This window comes from Nelumbo lutea, chromosome 4, assembly GCF_056320005.1.
Source record: "Nelumbo lutea isolate HS-2025 chromosome 4, American lotus-T2T, whole genome shotgun sequence".
Taxonomy (NCBI): Eukaryota; Viridiplantae; Streptophyta; class Magnoliopsida; order Proteales; family Nelumbonaceae; genus Nelumbo; species Nelumbo lutea.
In genome coordinates, this window is record NC_142687.1 from 85,668,769 (window position 1) to 85,689,309 (window position 20,541).

At 38.6% G+C, this 20,541-nt stretch overlaps 1 protein-coding gene across 1 annotated transcript; it reads right to left on the minus strand.

The window, feature by feature from the left end:
• Positions 1-264: 264 nt before the first annotated feature.
• Positions 265-20,335, minus strand: LOC148861486 (E3 ubiquitin-protein ligase RFI2-like). Its single transcript, XM_088982623.1, has 6 exons — positions 19,618-20,335; positions 18,072-18,241; positions 8,814-8,872; positions 1,871-1,896; positions 1,380-1,764; positions 265-1,025 (listed from the first exon to the last, which is right to left on the minus strand). Exons 1-6 carry the CDS (start codon positions 19,772-19,774, stop codon positions 494-496), a joined length of 1,329 nt encoding a protein of 442 aa, XP_088838749.1. The 5' UTR covers positions 19,775-20,335; the 3' UTR covers positions 265-493.
• Between the last annotated feature and the right edge of the window lie 206 nt (positions 20,336-20,541).

Below are 20,541 nucleotides of genomic sequence, written 5' to 3' on the forward strand. Positions count from 1 at the left end.
TTACACAGCAAACAAACGCAGCCGAGAATTTAAAACCCACCCTCGAAAATGTAAATAACATGCAAAACAAATATTAGCGACCCATAACTATGAGGCTCTATACCAATACCACCCACCTAGGCACTGTTTTCAGTACTTACCAGCCTCCAGGTGCCTTCTCTGACCAAGTTCGGAACAGGACAGGGGCATTAGCATTGATTGTTCTTGTCATACGAGGCATCTTATAATTTATGGGGCCTCAGGACAGCAAACACAGGACCTCTATTTTTGCCACTCCACAACATAGTTTATTTCATATCCTTCGGGCAAAAAAAAAAAGATCCGAGGAAGCCAAAATGTCACGACACAGCAGTGTGACAGCCAAAGGATAGTTTAGTTTTCTGTTTTCGGGGCCACACTACAAGATTAAAGTCTGGTGGATTTACAGACTCACTCCAGGAGCATTATATCATTTTCTCATATATATTTTGGTTCAGTCATTGGAGGATGCACTTTATATGAAAGGGAACATCCGACCAGTGGGATGAACTGGCTGATAGGAAGAATTCTCTGCCCGACCTTGTGAAGACCTCTCAGATCCATGCCTCTGCCAAAAGCTACTAGTCCTGCTGCCAGAATCTGACCCACCAGCAGCCTGATGGAATGGCCCCCACCAACTCGACTCTCTGTCTACAGGGATCAATGGGAATGGAGCAAACCGATCCCTTTCCCATGCATAAAAACGACTCCTTACTGGATTCTCTGCTTCTTGGAGGTTCCGGCTAGATGACCCCGAAGGTGGAAAGACATAGAAGGCACCTGTATGATCAGAGGATGAGGCCATGGGTCCCACAGGAGCCAAGCCCCTTGGGCCACTGGATCTCCTAACACCTGAAAAGATGGGTCCACGCATGCCTGGTGTGCTGCTAGACTGCTGCTGTTGATGGTATGCATGGAGACCCTGTACCCTATCATGAGCCCTAGCACTGCTGCCAGAATAAGGAGGAATCAAAGAAACAACCGAGCTCCCAGCTCTGGGACCTGACCTGCAATGAAGGTACATGCAATGTTAAAGTTTTGAAGCATAAAAGGGATGATACATGTAGTCTATTAAGAAAAACGCATTTGGGGTAGGGGATACAATAAGCCTTAGGAAAGTGCTCTGTAATGAAAACTCCAAAAAAAGGGGTACTGATTTCAGTGAGGCATAATATAGAAAGTACTTTCAGACAGCATAAGAATTCTTCCAAACAAAAGGAAGCTGTTCTGCTATTTTGCTATTCATGCTGTAATTCTAGGTCATTAAATAGAGTACCTCTAAGCCATTCTGTTATCATACTTCCTAGTAGCAAAAGGAAACTCAAATGAGACCTTTTTTATTTTCAACTGTCAACACTTACCCATGACCAAGAAGGAATGGGTGCACAAAAGATCCTGACCTTGGCAGGCCTTCAGTGTCACCCCTTGTAGATCTCAGGGTTGAAGAATGAACTGAAGCTTGATCAGCACCAGCCATGCGAGGAGAGAAGGGAGGGGAATGGTGATCCCAGATGTGGTACTGAATATCCACAGTTGGAAGACCATGAGAAACAGACATATCACTGGGCCCAGAGAGGCTATTCCAGTGATGATTGAAATTAGGACCATCACCTATGCTCTCATTAGAGCTTGAGGTAGAGGGTTGAAGCGGTTGGAAGTAGGCAACATATGGGCATGAATGGGCAGCAGCAGATGATGCAGCGGTGTGATCAGCAAAGATAGCATGGTGTCCCAATAGGTCATGATCTGCATTAGAAGAAATTTATTGTGATGTTTAAATGAGGTCACAACTGAGTTTGTAAATAAAATTGAATAAATAATTGCTGGTTCACTAAAAGAGGGAGTAACTTACATGCAGTGGATGGAGATTCCCCCTCCCTGCAAATTTTAGAACACATCAAAATGTCAGAGAGCCAGCAATAACAGATACCTTTCTAATTCAGCAAGTGGTTGCAGTTCAGTTTGTTTCAGTTCAAGGCCAGTTGTTTCAAACCAACATCTTAAAATTTATACCAAAATTTGTTATTTTGATCTGCCTTATTCAAAAAAAATATTTTACTATGTTAAAAATAGTGACACCACATGTGAAACCTAAGGTAGCAAGGCGTTTAATGTCATGTCACCCCATCGAGCAAGCCCAAATGAGTCCATGTAAAGGGCATCCCAATTGGCCCCAAGGAGCTTGGTACAAAAGGCAGCTCATAGAATCAAGAATGCAAAATGTTTAACATCACATTAGCTATATGAAATAATGCAATTGGGAAAATAATATACAGCTTGAAAGTTTTACATGCTTGAATATGTTTTATATGTTATACCAACCGAGGGCTGACTTGTTGGTGTGTTAGCTGGTTTTTTCCATCATTGACGCGGAATCAAATCCCGCAACCAGCACTTTGGGGAAAAGGGGTCAGGTTGTTAATGGTGCATAGCACTAAATACCAAAAAAAAATATGTTTTATATGTTATGTTTGATTTTATTTTTAAATTCTCATTTGGAATATGTTTTACATTGTTATGTTTATGTATTTTAATTGAAGATACCAGTCTTGTTTAAACATTTATTTTAAAATTTAAAATTATATTTTTAATTAATATTTTATTTTGCATTTTTGTGCCTTGCTTTAAAAAGCCACATGCCATGCTTTCTCCTTGTGCTTTTAAAACACTAGCGTTCACATTCAATGAAGAAAGGTGTAATTACCACCAAAATTGCTAAATCATTTTCTAATTGAACTAGAGGGTAGATCACATAAAACTAAAGCTTATCATGCCTCGAGTGTACATTGAAAGTTAAAAAGTCCAGGAATGCTAGGTCTGGTCACCCCCATGTGCTGGGTGGAAGAAATTAAATTTTGATCGTAGCTATGCAATCCTGGCCCATCGGGTATTAGTGGGGTAATTAGAGAAGAAAATGGAAACATCCTAGCATTGTATTCAAATCCTTTCAGCAAGGTGATGTGGTGAGATCAGAATCATTGGCAGCAGTTTACGGGGTGAAGGCTAAAGAAATGGGGATTGAGAGACTAATCATTGAAGGGGATTCAAACATAGTTGTGGGCTGGCTGAAAGAGGAGGAAGGGGTAATTTGGCAGCTAAGAAATGAATTCAGACGCTTCAAACAACTTTCTGGAGATATGCTCATTCAAATAAGATGGATTAGAAGATCTGCAAAGAGCATGGCAGATGGCCTAGCTAAACAAGGAATTCAGAGACAAACATGTTTTCGGCTCATATCTAAATTCGGGATGGCTTTTTGGGTTTGATGTTTTTCTTTTTCACAACCTCTTGTTGTATCTTTCTAGTCTAAATCAATGAATTAATTTTTCTGTTGCTGATCAAAAAATAAAAAAATTATTCACGATTAGGACTCCAATTGCTGGAAAATGAGAAGCACTAAGTCACTTCATCAGCCTAAGGTACTTCCTAACTCACTTTACTCATCTAATCAGAGAAAGCTCTGCTTTATGGGCGAGAAGCCCAGTTATAAAATTATGTGGTCCAATGCAGAACGATCTCTATGAAGCGAGAACTGATCAATTTGTAGCCTTTGACACCCCCCCCCCCAACTACAGGGACTCTTGGTACACCCAGATCAAGTTCTCAAACCAAGGTTGCCAAATTCTATCAAGCATGGAGATCCAATGAGCAACTGGATTCCTTTTTTGTGTAGCAGGTCCCCATGTCATTGCAATTTGTAAACAACTTGATATACCAAAATTAATCCTTCTTTTACTGATCCAATAATAAATAAACAATATAAAACCAATCATCTTTCTGGTATATATCAACACCTATGTTCTCGATCTTGGCAAATGGATCACCAGAAGCTTATTTTGCACAGCAAAAGGAATTGAGGCAGGGTGAAGCTATAAGCTACTTGGTGAAACAGGCTGAACAGGGAAGATGGATAGAGGGGTTTAAGGTATGTGAATATAGCCCTTCAATTGCTCTTTTTCAGTTTGTGGATTACTCCATTTTATTTTACTAGGGTTCACCATTAAGACATGCCTTTTCTTCAGATATTTGTTCATTTTCCTCTGGGGCCACCACCTCTAGGGTTTTTTTTTTCTTTGAAGCCAAAGGCCACCTCTAAAGGACACAAATTTGCACGACAGTTGGGGCTTATCTCTCAAAGGAGAGTTATTGTGCACTCTCAAATCTTCCAGTCTACTTCCTACCCTTGTTTGTAATGTCTGCCTCAATGGTTGATACTAGTTTGTGGTAAGAAGAAAACTTTATTAAAGAAAAGAAGATAACATCAACATTGAAGAAATTTTACCAAATAATACTTATTAATACCAAAATTAATACAACACGCCCATAACAAAGTTTTTCTTATAAACCCTAGAGTAACCAATGCAACTAACATTTCTTCCCAGCAACTAACCGCCATAACAAAATTAATACAACCAATGCAACTAACCACAAAGAGGCTTCAATCCTCAAGAGTAATGGGATCACCTCATACCCTGCTCTATTGTCCCTTCCAACCACATTTCTTACCAGCAACAGATATAATGATTTAGCTGTAAATTTTCCATCAGAACATTCATTGGGCATACTACTCTTAACTTTGGATACTTCCAGCTTTGCAAGTAAAGCAATTCATTCCTCAACTTCTCTATCCAGCAAGGGGCATCTATATTTTGGACAGAACACTACTCGATCACCTCTTTTCTCAAAAAATTAACTGTTACCTCTTTAGAACTTACTCCATACACTAGAACATAAATAGCATGATATCATAAGCTGCATAGACTAAATGATACTTTGAAGAAGATTAGGTGGGAATCTTTGTGGGATGATCTAAATGATGAGAAGAGATTCCATCTTGTAGCATGGAAAAGGATATCTTGCTCTAAAGAAGGGGCATGGCCGCACAGGAGTGGATCACCAAGGATGATGAGCAAACCCTGGCTTCAAAAATAGCCGGGGAGATTTGAGGCGGAAAGAGAACTTGTGGAGAAAACATGGGCAAAATTCCATGGGGTTGGAATTGGTACCTGTTTGGTGCGTCTATGACTCAAATTTATAGAGAATAGATGAATTTGTTCAGTATATCACTTTTAAAGTGGGCAAAGGGCAGTTCATGCATGGCTAACTGATAGACCCCAAGCTCAGTATACTCAGGCCTGCTTAACTTGGCTCTAATTAGGAATGCTTCAACTGAAGACTGCTGAACAAAAATGAAGTTGTTTGAATACCATGTTTAATTGTTTACTAGTGATTACAAGGATGATTCCTTTGCCAGTTTATTGGGAGACCTCAACCAAACACATACAAATCCAAGAACATCAGATTAGAGATTGTGGAAGTTAAGTAGTTTGGGTAAGTTTTTTTGTCAGCTCTTTATTTGCGGGTTTGGAATTTTCAGGTATGGATCCTTGCCCCTGGAACTGGCTTTTGAGAGTACAAATGCGCTTTTTTTGAAACAGTATAATGGAGGTGACAGAAATGTAAATTTTGAGGATAGGATCAGAAACGAACTTATTTAAAGGAACCTAGGAGCAGCTCCAATAATGGTTTGGGCACATACAGAGGAGACCATCTACAGTACTAGTAAGAAGTAATTTGTTACAAGTTGAAGGGATTAAAGAGCTCGAGGCATATCAAAAAAGACATGATCTAAAGTAGGGAGAAATAGTTTAAGGGTCCATAAATCTAACCATGAATATGGCACCTGAACAGAATAGAATGGCGGAGCAGGAACCAAGTAGCCAACCCTATATAGTTGGAATAAGACTTAGATGATGATGACATTTTTTAACTGGCTACACAACAGAGATAGCCCTGCCCATAAATTCCAATACACCTCCAAACGACCAAACCCCGGTTAAGGCAGGATTTGATCCCAAGTCACCAGAAGAGCAGACATGCCTTCTAAAATTTCTTTCTTCATGACGTGAATAGAATTCTCACCATTGACCATCTCATTAATAAAGGAATGATCATTGATAACGAGTCTATGGCGGTTTTGGATATCAAGACAGTTGAATGCCTACTAATCCATTGCTAGGTAGACTAGGATTTCAAGTCACTTTCTACAACTGTTCAAAGCAGGCCTGGAGGGCTCCATAGTACTTGTCAATGCTGATTTCATCTTTGCAAACCAAAGGTTTCAGCACTAGAGGCTGAAGTTTGTGTTATCTCATTATCTCGCATCCCTTATGGTGGGAGAGAAATAGAAGAAATTTTGATAATAAAAAGCCTTTAGTTGGGATTGTAGTTGGTCAATTAAGTAGAAGGCATAATGAAAAGATGGGTAAGCCTTTTCACTGCTTTTGAAGGTCTTAAGGTAGCACTTTAAGGACCACTGTGATCAGGTCATTTTGACCCATTTTTTGTTAATGTAGTTTAAGAATTTGATGTCTCTCTTGTGTTGTGTCTCTATCATGGTTTTGTACATGCTTCGGCTTTGAGGGAAGTTGTCCCTCTTTTCCATATAATGAAATTCATTATTTAGTAAAAAATCAATCAATCTTTGTACTATTGCATGACACATGGAACAAATGATTGGAGACTCAACAGGGAGCAAAGAACCAGGGCAATAATAGAGATAGAGCAATGGTGTTGACAGATCTGAGCAATTGGTTGAGCAATTGGGTCCAATTGAGTAACTGATCTTCCTCTCATGCATGCTATTGTCTGGACTTTAAGCTGGCTTATACATTTAATACAGAACATACCAAGTAACACTTCAGGAAAAACATTAACAGAAAGCAGGGAACAATCAAAAGTGATAACCAAAAAGATATACCAATTCAACCATTTTCTGTCATGGGATTCAATTATTATCTGCAAGGGAGATAGATTGAAGAGAATTTTGTTAATAAAATTAGACCAAAATGTTAAGTGGAAGTGTAGTTTGGAGTGTTGCATGCCACACAAATACTACTTAATCTAAAAGAAGATGGTTACAGGTCATAGTTGTGAAGATGATACAGGGCACCTATGCAACAAAGTGTTGAGAGTTGGAGAGCTTTATACCATGCCATATTTGCAAACATGTTAGACGTTCACTTAGACAAGAAAAAGGGCAAGACAAGACACCTTAATGTTCTAAACCATGTTGTGCTTCATTTGTGCTCTACTTCATGTGCTTGGACTAAATATAGGGGTGCAAGTCAGGATGGGTTAGGACGGGTTGAGGTCAACCTTAATCATAACCCAATCTGACTTTTTTGGGTTGAATTAAAATCAGGTTGGGTTCAGGATGGCTTGGTTTTTTCACTTCATCTTGCTAAGGCATAGAAGGGTTCCTAAAAGCAGGGCCATAGCCAAGCTCATGCTTGTGTGTGGATCCCGAGGAAAAGGGTGGGAGCCCTAATCACAGAATCTCCACGATGGCACATGGTGAAACCCTACTCGTGAACCCTCTGCCTCAAATCTGACCGACTAACAGACTTTTCCGCTTCTCCTTTCCCATTACGTGACTTCCTATTCTGTTAGAGGAGATTTGAAGCTCTCCTCATGCATCCATTACCAAGACCTTACGTAAGCCCTACTCGACCAAGCCTTCAACCTCCATTAAAGCTTCCTTACAACTCTCTGCAAGTCTACCCCCCTCCCTCTCAAGCCATCTACCGTCTTTTGGGTAGACCTATACTGTTGCCTTACCTCCCTGCTCACACCCAAATTGTTAATTCTTCCCAACTCTTTGAATAAGAAAATCACAAATTGACGTCAGCCAGAAGATCATAGCCAAGAAAAATAAAGCTGTTTTTGAGGATTTGCCTATGTTAGAGGATAATGATTTACCTAACTTTTTTAAATTGACCATGTTGCCATACCCAAAAACTTCACCTTTTTTAGGATTGATCTTTTATCTATGAAATCATAAAAAAGTGTACATCTTAGGTATCTCAATTCTTCACAGAGGCCGCACAAAAGAATATGCATCATAGAAAAGAGGAGCTGCAGTATGATGGAACTCCTAGCCTCCAAAAAAGGCCTTAGTCTTTTCTTCTTTGGCAATAACATTGAACAAAATAGCTTGGTTACTAATAGTAGAGAAAAGACAAAGGAACCCCTACTCCAGAAGAGAATCAAGAGCAAGGGACACTACAAACAGCATCTGCTTCCCATATGAACAATAAAAATAGAGTATGCTAGCCTCTCCGCTGAGCATGAGGATCTTCCCTCTCCCTTCATAGCCCTTTTCATCAACATAACAAAAATCAAGAATTTTATTAAAAAGATCAAGATTGAAAACAACCTCACTTTGACAAAATATTATGAGGATGGGGGACAAGTACACAATAGTGAATTGACTAAAAAACCAAATGTAATCCCATGAGCATTATATCCAAAGCTTCAGTAATTAGGATAACCAAGAATCTGATGATAGAATCTCTTTGGCATGCCTAGCTTCTAAGAAATCCTGTGGACGTCCCATTAACCAATGTAGAAAATGAGTCTCTAGGGACACATTTCAATCCAATTCCTCCAATGGCACCAAAACCCATCTTATGCACCTCCAAATCACAAGGCCAAGCTTTTTCTCCTGAATATAACTGCATTATATAAGCCCAACTGTTGAAATGTATATTCAATTTGGATGATGTAATTATGGTCATTGGATGTCATAGTCATACTCAGACTACCATGAAGATTGAAGAGCAAAGACATAATACATGCAGCATGGAGAAGCTTTTGCATAAGGAGGAAGAAATGAAAAAAACAAGGAACTGATCACAAGATAGTTACAACCAGGATTGTTTACAGATATTCATCTTAAAAATAGTAGCATAAAATAACCATATATAAGCTTACAACTGGCAGATCATGCTTACTCAAAAGATGAAGGAACTCGAGCCAATCCACTAAAAGGGCACCAATGAACTCCAAATGGCTGAAAAGAGACACTCATAAACCAAGGAAGGATATCAGAAAGGTGGTAAATGATGGAAATTATGCATACAGTTATGCATAAATGTTTTGAATCTTTTGATAAACAACTGCAAGAAAACAAGTCCAAATTGCAAGAGGATATTTAATAGATTCAGTACTGAAAAGAAAAGAAATTAACTAGTTAACATTTTCTTTTTGATCAGCAAGAAAAAGGTTAATTATATTAATATATGAAAAACAAATTACAGTAAATGGGGTGTCCAGTCACCCAAAATTACAGAAGCCAGAAAACAATGCCCAAGAACAAAATTACAATAAAGCCCAAAAAAAATAGTTAACATTTCATTCCATGTAATCTTTTCAGAGTATATTTATAGTCCAAAGAATGGGAGGAAAAAAACAAGCATACTACAGCTTAAAGAAAAACAAAAAAGGGGGAATAAGTATTAGGAACATAGGAACCTAAAACTACTACTCGCCATAAGAGCAAGTCAGCAACCTTAATTTCCCCGATTAACACACACAACAAACAGAAAGCAAGTAGAAAATCAAGGAGACAGATAACAATACAATTAATATGGAATTGTTTCTTTCTTCTTTAGAGATGTGTTTGATTTTCCACACCAAATGCATTGACATAATTCACATGGCCAAGCTAATTGGCATGAAAAAGGCATTACCCAATGTTGGTCTCAGTTATCTGGGTAATGATCAAAGGTTCAAAATTTCTTCCATTATTACAAATTACATTTCTTTTTGAAGATGAGTATGTAATATACTAAGAGCAGCTATTAGACAAACATGTAGAAGTGGAAGGCTAAGGTAAAACCTGACCACAAATATACCATATCTATGGTACAGAAAAATATTGGCCAAGATTTTTTTTTTTTTTTGAAGAAAGTAAAGTATTGTATTGCAAAAGAAACCCAATTACATCAGCCCATGTACAATGAGAACCTGTACATTGGGAATTTACAAAATGAACTGAGAAATCAGATAAAAAAAGGTCCAGCTTGCACAAAAGGAAAAAGCTGAACACCAATGAAAGCTCTCTATACATTTAACCAGGAAAAGAGAAAACCTATGATAATTATCCTTACAAACTAGGAAAAACTGTGAAGTTTTAAGATTTTTGAAAGAAAGAGGAATCAATAATTACTGAACAGAGTGGAATGGTGGTATAGGATTCTTATCTCATAATAGTTGGGACAAGGCTAAGTTCAGTTGATCAATAACCAATAATTTTAATACCAAATAATATCTCAAAAAATGAAAACCTTTTTGTCCTCTTTTCTTTTATTTTACCAAGCCTTCCTTTTCTATATGGCATTTTATGGCACAATATAAAATTTACAGCCACCCAAAGCTCGCAAAGAAAACTGAAGAAAATGTAATTTGTAATGTGCAGAACATAAAATTTCAGTGAGCAATCCATTATGTAACTATTCTGGTAAGCAAAAATAATAATGGCCCAAGAAGAAATGTGGATTAATGCAAACCACCATTTTTATAGGTAAAAAGTATTAACTGATTAACTGAATTAAAGAGTTGCCCTCAAAACATGTGCAAGAGAGAGGAATCTGCACATGACATATCCACAAGAAACAGAAAGGAAAACATCTGTTCAAGCGGCACTATGGGTCCATGTCATTCATATCTCCATTGTAGCAGATGGTTGCATAAAGAAGTTTTGGCGTAGTATGGTTGTATTAGATCTGCTCAGCCCCTTAGTTGTCAAGATTTGCAAAATCTCTCTAATTTTAGAACATGGAAGAATAAAATCTGCCTTGAACTATCCTTTTTCCTTAGATAGTAGTCATAATTAGTTGCCAAGTTCATTACCAGTGCTTGTTATTTTCATTTTGACTTTAGTTAGGAATATATTCACTCACTCAGTAAGGAAAATGGAGAACAAGATTTAGGAAGTTTCCAAGTTTAACAGTTAACAAAAAAAGGATCTTATTCTATCATAGATCCTACAAGTATAGTTTGTATTCTAAATTTTAGAATAGACTGTATGGGAAACTTATTTATGAGCAGTCCAAGTCAATCCCATATCGTGGTTAAGTTAAGAGTACAATTTAGCCCAAAAAAGCTGCTCCCTAGTCACCCCTTGCTTTGTGAAATTATCTACCAATGCATACACAAACTTGTTTACCCACTTGAAAGTGGCCTCAACCTCAGTTCTTAAACTTCTAATTTCCCTTATGACCTGTCTGAAAACCCATGGACCATCACTTTGTTTTACTAACCATCCCACCACCAAAATTGAGTCACCTTCAACCCCTATCTTCTTTTTTTTTTTTTTTTTTGATCAGCAACACAATTGATTCATTAAATTAAAAAGTCATGTACAAGAAGAAGTTGTGGGTAGACAAAAAGTCCACAGAAAACCCACCAACTACAACACAGACCCAAGATATCTGTTTTCCTTTTTCTTTTTTTTTTATCAGCAACACAGAATTGATTCATTAAATTAAAAAGTCATGTACAAGAAGAAGCTGTGGGTAGACGAAAAGTCCACAGAAAACTCACCAACTACAACACAGACCCAAGAATTACCCAACAAACAAAGCCACTAGTTACAAAAAGCCCCAAAAATAGCCCAAAGGAAGCTCCACTAACTATATCATAGCCCAGAACATGGATTATCTTTGAACTCCTTGCTTAGCTAGACCATCAGCCATGCTGTTAGCTGATCTTCTAATCCATCTTATTTGAATTGCCATGACTTTAGAAACCTGATTAAAGCGCCCGAGCTCATTCCTTAGCCTCCAGATTGCTCCTTCCCCTTTCTTCATCCAGTTTACAACAATTTTTGAGTCCCCTTCCATAATCAGCCTATTAATCCCCAGCTCTTGAGCTTTCTCAACACCATATACTGCTGCCTTCAGTTCTGATCTCACCACATCACCATGCTGAATAGGACCTGAGAACATGGCTATCATATTTCCATTCTCTTCCCTTATTACCCCACCAATACCTGATGGGCCAGGGTTTCCCAAACAACCACCATCAAAATTTAGTTTCTTCCGCCCAACATCCAGAGGGAACCAAAATTCATTTACAATCAATCTTCTAGAGGCAGTGTTTGCAATTGTTCCCCATGATCTGAAGAAGTCTTCTGTCTTAAAATCAGCAAACAAATTTAAAGTTTTCACCCGATGTGCCACCCTTAAAGTTATCACTTCAATCACAGCTTCTCTGCTTCTTCCCTTATCATCAAATATCCTCATATTTCTTTCTTCCCTTTTTTTTTTTTTTGATCAATAACAATGAATTCCATTAAGGTTAAAGAACAAGTATACATATACAAACAAAGGGAGGTAAGCTATCTTAACTCCCAAATTGTCCAAGCCACTGCTGCTCTAGTGCATCTTCCCATAACTTTGCCTCTCCTTTTAGAGCACCTGAATGTGTGAGAACTAAAAAGGTCTTCCAGATTAGCAGGAGGAATCCATCTGTATCCAAACAGAAAGGAAAACCACTCCCAAATAAAGTTAGCAAAGGGACAAGAGATAAAGAGATGAAAGGCAGTCACACCACTCAGAAGCACCATCCCCCAAGGCCATTGAGTTCAGCAAGTTAACCAAGGCAGAGACATTAGAAATTTCAGATTCTCTTAGATTTCTAGTAAAACCCAAATTCCAACTCAAGTTTGAAAAAGAAGGGGATTGAGCTGATAAAATCACTAATAGGTTTTCCCTTTGATGCTAGAAAGAGTAAAGAGGGAAGGGAAGACCTCTGACAAGGGGGAATCGCCAACCCATATGTCCTCCAAGAATTTGATTTTCTGACCCAAAGCCAAGTCATACCTTATGTGGGGAAGAAACAAAGGAAGAATGCCATGGATAGGGATAGACTTCCACGGAGCAGCCAACATAGCTCTATGCAAGCAGCCCGCATCCCAGCCGTTGATTGACAACCCATGGATGCTTGAAATGACTCTAGTCCACAATTTCTCATTTTCTTTGGGGAACCTCCAAAGCCATTTACTCAGCAAAGCCACATTCTTCAGTTTCGCATTTCCAATTCCCAATCCCCTTTCGCCTTTCAATTGCCTCACCATGTCCCACCTAATCAGATGATCTTTTTTCCCTTCCCCAGGCTCCCACAAAAAATCCCTCATAATTTTCTCAATTCTTTTTATCACAGTTTGGGGCATCCTAAAAACCGACATGTAATAGATTGGAAGATTCGCCAAGGTGGACTTGACCAATGTGATTCTCCCTCCCAAAGAAATATAACTCTTCTTCCAACTTGCCAATCATTTTTAAAATCTTTCTACTGCTAGGTTCCAAAAGCTAACCCATATAGGGTTTCCACCAAGGGGCAATCCCAAATAACACAAAGGCCAATCTCCAGTCTCACAACCCAAACAAACAGCCAAAGCTCTCAAGTCACTCTCTTCCAAATTAATACCAGCCACTAGACTCTTAAACCAATTGATTTTCAAATTGGAGATCCTTTCAAACAAGTTCACAACTAACTTCAAGTTTTCCACATCTTCTCGGCTCTCCCCATCACAGAAAATCATCTATAAACTGCAAGTGTGAGACCAAAACTCTATCTCTCCCTACTGACCAGCCTTTAATTAATTGCATGGAGTTAGCCTTTGAAATCAACTTACTCAAGACCCCAGCCACCAAAGTAAATAGAAAGGGAGAGAGAGGATCTCCTTGTCTAAGGCCTCTAACCCCTTCAATGAAATCAATTGCAATGCCATTCACTAGAACAAAATAGTGACTTGTTTGCAGGCATCCATTTATCCATTTACATTATAAATCCCCAACGCCACACCTTCTCATAATGTTAATCAAAAAGTCCCAATCCACAAGGTCATATGCTTTCTCCAGGTCCAATTTAATTGCCACTCCCTTCCTCTTCAACCTTTTTTGAGCCTCCAAACATTCACTTGCAATGAATCTGTTGCTCCAATTGGTCCAGAATAAAGTGTCAGTATTACTTCCCTACTATCTCTGAAAATTCCCCTTACTAATGCCCAATAACCAATTCTGCCAATCACTTCATTGACCAACTCTTCCACACATCTCAATCTTTGGGGAAGATTCTATTGTTTCTGTCCACCCAAATTGTCCAGATGATGGCTGCAGGTACAAGCTGCCAGAAGATCTTCCCCTTGGCAGAACAACTAGTTCTGTGCCAAGCCCTTAGAAGATCCAACAGGGTACAAGGCAAAACCCATGGCAGATTTGCAGCACCAAGAAAATAATGCCAGATTTTATGAGCTAACTGGCAATGCGGAAATAGGTGGTTAGCACTCTCCACGGCCTGGTTATAGAGTTCACAGTTCTGGTCAGCTATTTGTACCCCTCTAGATTACAGGGAAGTCATGTTGAGGCATTTCTCTAATGTGGCCAACCATAGCAACAAACCCACCTTGGATGGGATTAATGAATTCCATATATCACAGAAGAGGAGAACAATGTATTGCGGGTACTGCTAAGAGAATTTGCAAAAGACTTAAAAAAAAGAGACCACTTGTTATGGACGCATTCGTGGGGAAGAAGTACCGCCGCCGGCAGCAGCAGTAACGTGGGACCCTCATCAGATTATCTAGCTAGCCACAGTTCATCTAACCTTATCCTTATCTTATCTGCTTTCTTACTCTTATCTTGTCTGTAAGCAGTTTAGTTAGTCTTATCTAGGAGTCTCAACTATCTTATCTGTAAACAGTTTAGTTAGTCTTATCTAGGAGTCTTATCTATCTTATCTGTAAGCAGTTTAGTTAGTCTTATCTACGAGTCTTATCTATCTTATCTGTAAGCAGTTTAGTTATCAAGGAGTCTTCCTACAAGGAGGACTCTTACCTCTTGTAATCTCCTATTTAAGGAGCTGAAATTATTGAATAAAGATATAAAATTTCCACTCAAGAAAGAGAGTAAAAGGAGAGTTCGGTGATCTCTTGGACAAATCACCCTCTAGGACGCCAAGATAGGTTCGGTTAGGAAGGGGAGGAACAAGGGAAAACAGGAGCTTTTCCCTGTGGACCGACCCGTGACGAGATCCTATTCCCAGGCCCATAACACCACTCTTATCCCATTTACAGCACAACTCATCATCACAATCTGGTCTCAAAATCTGGTTCTATAGCCTCCGAAACAAGTCTCACAGGTAAGCTAATTCCTAGTCATGCAGCTGTCTTCTCAATTTAGGGGAGTTTCCATCAAAGTTTAATTTAATTCTATTGTGGCTAGGAAAGCCACATAACTTGCATTGCCAACTCCAGTGTAGAAGAAGCTACTATTGCTCCCCATCCTCTGATGAAATCAGCCATAGAATAATCATTGAAGCCTCCAACCATTATTGAAGGTGCACACTCCTTTGAGCAGGTTACTGGGTACCAACTCTTTATAGGCCATCTAGGTGCTTAAATCATGGTTGTCAAGGAATTGCTTGGGCAAATAGGCAAATAGACACCCGTGGTTGAGATCCCTGCCTAAATGCCTTGACTTATCACCAACAAGGTAGCTGCATGCTTAGGCAAGCAAAATGACAAGGCCAGCACCTTATACTATCATTCATATTGCTATGTCTTACCAACATGTGTATTAATAATTCTAGGATATGCTATATATATCATTTATAGTTTGTTTTATAATTTCAATATTGAAACTTTAAAGACCAAAGGGTTTGAGAAGAGAAAGAGAAAGAAAGAATAGAAGTACAAAGACATTTCCTTTTTTTGTTTCTCCTACTCTCTCTCTCACAAAATAAAACAGTAGCATTATCCTTGTTCTCTTTCTCTTTTATTTTCTATCTTAAATTTGTATCATATAAAATTATAGCCTCCATTAGTTGCTAATTGATGTGAAATTGCCTATTAAATAATTATTACATTAGTATTATTTTTGAAAATATTGAAATTAATTTCTTTAAAAATGTTTTTATCTTTTTTATATGATAATTTGCCGTGTTTTAGGAAACTAATGTCCTTAACAATGATAATTGCTATTATTTCAATTAATATGCATGATATATAAAAACTAGGGAGCTAGACAAAATTTAGCTCTTTATTTTATAAAATTCTAATCGCCTAGGTGCCCCACTGTCACCCAAAACTATGGTGCTTATTCCTAGAGAGCATGGAATACTGACTCCTAGGTTACTCTTAGGCCCCGTTTGGTTCATGGGAATAGGGGTCTGGAACCGAAACTGGAATGGGCTATTCCGATTCCAACTGTTTGGTTGGGTGGAATCGGAATCCCATTTTTTTTATCAGTAAAAGGTGGAATCAGAATCCCATTCCCATTCCTGGTAGAATGGCATTCCCCCATTTGAGGGAATGGCCATTCCCTCCCCATCCCTTGGGAATGAAATTCCATTCCTGCTGATTCCAATTTCCATTCCCATTTCTATCTGAACCAAACAGACTATGGGAATAGATCATTCCGATTCCGACTGTGAAACAAATGGACCCTAACTTATTTCTTTTCTTATTCTACACATCTATTTAAATTCAGTTTACCATTGTCCTTGAACATCAGAGACCTAAGTTAGAATTTCTAGTGAAAGAAGGCAATGAATTAGGCCCTAGTTTGAAGAACATGAGATTTTGGTGCAAGAAAAGATTAAATAAACTGAATAAAAAGCTTTAAAAATTCCGGACAAGAACATAGACAATGTCTTTAAGCTGAGGTGCAAGAGAATTGCTAGTGAAAGAAGACAATGAATTTGGCCCTAGTTTCAAGAACATGAGGTTTTGGTGCAAGTGAAGATTAAGGAAACTGGATAGAAGCTTCAAAGATTCCTGACAAGAACATAGATGATGACTTTGAGCTGAGGCACATGCTGAGGCACACACCTGGGCGAGGCATAGGCCTTGAAATGCACTTCATCAGTGCTCCTAGGTGCTCAGGCACACCTAGATAAATCACTGCAGGAGCTAGTTCCCATATCACATTGTGCATAAAAATAACCAAACAAGTTGCTTCCTAGATAACCGTTGTCTGACTAATGTGCCAGCGAAACCATTTATTGATCTGTTGACCCATTCGACCCCTTGCTTTCAAGATTTGCAATCTCCTCTTTTGGGAACTGAGAAGAATAAAATTTGCCTTGAGCTAACCTTATGTTTGTTATTACCGATCAAAAAAAGAAACAAGTTTCGATAAGCAGTTGTCTTCTTTGTTATTTTCTATTTTGACTTTTGAGTTTAGTTAGGAATGTATTTAGTTGCTTCTAAGGACAAGAAGTCTTTGGAAGTTCCAAGTCAGTTTTAAAAGTTCAAAAATATAAGATACTATTTTAGATTTGGAGTTAAACAAAGCTCAGTCATTGGTCTACGAATACAAATAATATTCTAAATTTTGGAATGAAGTGAATGAAATACAAATTTATGAGCGGTGTTTGCTGCCTTGTTTGGTGTAGACAGTAGACATTCTTGAAGCTACTAGGTGATGACTCCTAATAGGCCCTCTAGGTGTTGACCACTAGAGAAGCCTAGGTTCTAACTCATAAGCCCTCTAGGTGTTGACCATCAGAATTAATGTTGAGCTTTCCAGGTCTTAGAATTTTTGACCATTTTTACAAGTTGATTGATGCAGGTTACATATGGCAAGCTTTCAAAACATTAATTCTGATGAATTTTGTGATTCTGATAATCAGTTTTGAGTTTGGATTTATTGAAATTGCTGGTACTAAATATTCATCAAAAAAATCTGCTGGTACTAAATCCTTTTTTGGGCTCAAATCCCATTCCAAGAAATGATTCTCTGAAGCTAAACAACATAGCTTCAAAAGAGAACCATTCTTTTACTCAAAATTCATTCAAAGAAATGATTCTCTGATGACATTGTATCTTATTTTTATTTTTCTTATTACTAAGCACAATGGCAAGACAAGATTTACGTAAATGACCCTAAGTAGTTGGTATTAAGGTTAAGATGAGTTGAGTTGGGTTAAATTCAAGTTCTTATTCTACAAATCTATTTACAATTGATGATTTTCCATTATCTCTACACATCAAATTTACAGTTTGATATTGTGAATCCTGTCCTGCATCATGTAACTAGCATCACACTCAAGGAATATTAGTATATGCAATTTATTGATTATTGCATTTGGGATAAACCACAGCAGACAACAAAAATGCAGACGTGACTGCATAAATTTTTCAACCATCATAAACAGATAACCAGAAGAAAAGTGGACCAATCAATAACAGGTTGTTATTTTACCATTTCAGAATAACTTAAATCATATAGATCCTCATCATGGGTCCAGTCATCCATGCTAAACTCAGCAAATGAACGGCACCCGTTTGCATAAAGCCATTGACCTTTCTCAATTTTTCTGCAATTAGGGCACTGCATCATTCCCTTTGCATTGAATGCAGAACCAATGCAATCTGAAGCAAATCATAACACATAAAAGTAAGAAACATGATAAAGAGCATCCAAGAAGGCAAGAAGTGTCATACAACATATTCATTTTCCCAATAGAAGATTAAGAATGCAATATCAAATTCAGTGAATAGCAATGACGCCATGATTGCAAGATAATCCACCAAAAAAATGGAAGGTTATGTTCAATGTGAGTCAACTTCCCAAGGACGAACAAAATCATGGACTGATTTCTTGATGAGATATCCAATATCGTGGCCTATAGCTAGGCAAAGCCATTTGATTGAAAATTTTTTATACAGGAACCAACAAGGACCACAATCTACAACCTCCTCGGGTTGGAGCAACTCCAGGATGTAAAAGAGCTTCTCTCGCCCCAAATTGCCCAGATGGCACCAATGAGGATATTGTCCAAGCAAGCGTTCCTTTCTTACTAAGAAAAGGCTGATAAAACATCCATCGTCGTCCCATAACTGCACCAACCCTTCCATCTACTTGGAAAATACCCCAGCACCAAGTTAAATTTTCTGAGAATGAGGATTTAACCAAGGTTATTCCGCCTCCACACGAGATGCCACTAATTTATAGAGAATTCTCAATGAAGTCAAGTCAATCTTAATCTCAAATATTTTTTGGCCCAGGATAGAATTTGAGAATCTGGACAAGGATAAAGTATCAGATGCAGTAATCTTAACACATTATTGCCAAAATGCATTGACGATGAAACACATAGAAGGTTCACAGGTTTTTGCTTCACCTTCTTTTTCTCATTGTTTGACAGATAGTGATTGCACCAACAATTAGACCTTCCTATCTGATAGCCACAAATCAAGCCGTTATCATATGTCAATTTAGTTAACTGACTGGCTCTACCTGATATTGCCTGGACAACTTATTGTGGCATATATTCATTTTGATGCCCTAATATCCATGATGCGATACTAAGTAGAGATGTAAAGCTGGAACTTCAGACTAGAATGGTTTGATGGTAACAGTTTGCAATTGTTAAACCCTTCAATTTCAAATAGTTCCCAACTCCCAGTCTCCCATATATGTTGCATAAGCAATTCACCGTTAAAATAGCTTCAAAATTTTTGTACTTCTTAATAGAACCAAGTCTTACTGAGAATGTTGAAACAGTTTAGGGACCAAAGAGCAAGAGGTAATAGCGTTGGAGAATATTTTAGGAGCAAAATCCAGACAACCAATATGTGGATTGAGGAAAAATTTAACTCGCTAGTCTCAATCGGCATCACAATAAAAACTAAAACGTATGTTCGCTTCAACATGCACGCGAGACCCGTATATGTATCTCAACAGTTCATGAGTTGCAACGAAAACGATAATTCTCCTCAAAATAATCCGATCTTTTCTTACATACCGAGATGAAATTCATGCCCGCATTGCAGCTTCGCCCTCGATCTATCCCCGTTGTCCGTTACGGCCTCGAGGCAAATCGAGCATGAAACCGACGACGCACCCAACGAGAGCCCTCCACTGCCCCCGTCATCCAAAAGATCGGCATCTTCTGAGCCCATATCTTCGATCAAAACCCTAAATTGTGGGCGAAAACAATCAAAAAATCTCTGCCAAATTCCCCTCACAAACACGAAAATCCAGTAATCGTTTCCTCCGCATTAACAATTAAGGAAATTACCGAGAGCAGAAACCCCAAAATCCCTGAAAATCGAGCGAATCCTTAGCAGATTCGCAGATAAAATAAGAAGAGAGATCGTTCACGAAAGGGGGAAAAATCGGAAAGCCTCTCTCACCCTCCCACCCCTATCCTTTCCTTCGTTCGCTCTCCGACCCGTCGGATTGCGGCTTTAATTACGTACTTGTGTCCTACTGTCCTTTAATCGTCGGTGTCGATATATACACAATCTGGTCGCAGGATTGAGAAGCAGCCAGCATACGGTAGAGATTCAACGGCAATCTACGACTACGTATGTGGATGGATGGAGGTCAGACGGAGACGGTCTGAGTGGGGGAGGGTTTGGTGACGCTTTGGTGTCACGTGAACGTTAACGACGCCAGGCACTCGGCAGACTGTTTTGCTTAGACAAAGGTTTTGGACTTTGAATTGCTATTTTTCGCGTGGCACCCCATCTGGGGCCCACCGTTTTATCTATTTCCAAATCTGCCGACCCGAAATTACTTAAATCTCCCCCAATTAGTAAACTTTAATTAAATACCTAAAATTATCAACATAGTGGCACCCATTTTTAAAACACAGAAACGGCCGACGGCCGACGACTGAGAAAGAGTTGAGAATGAACGAGTGTGAACCTCTTCCTTGTAACGG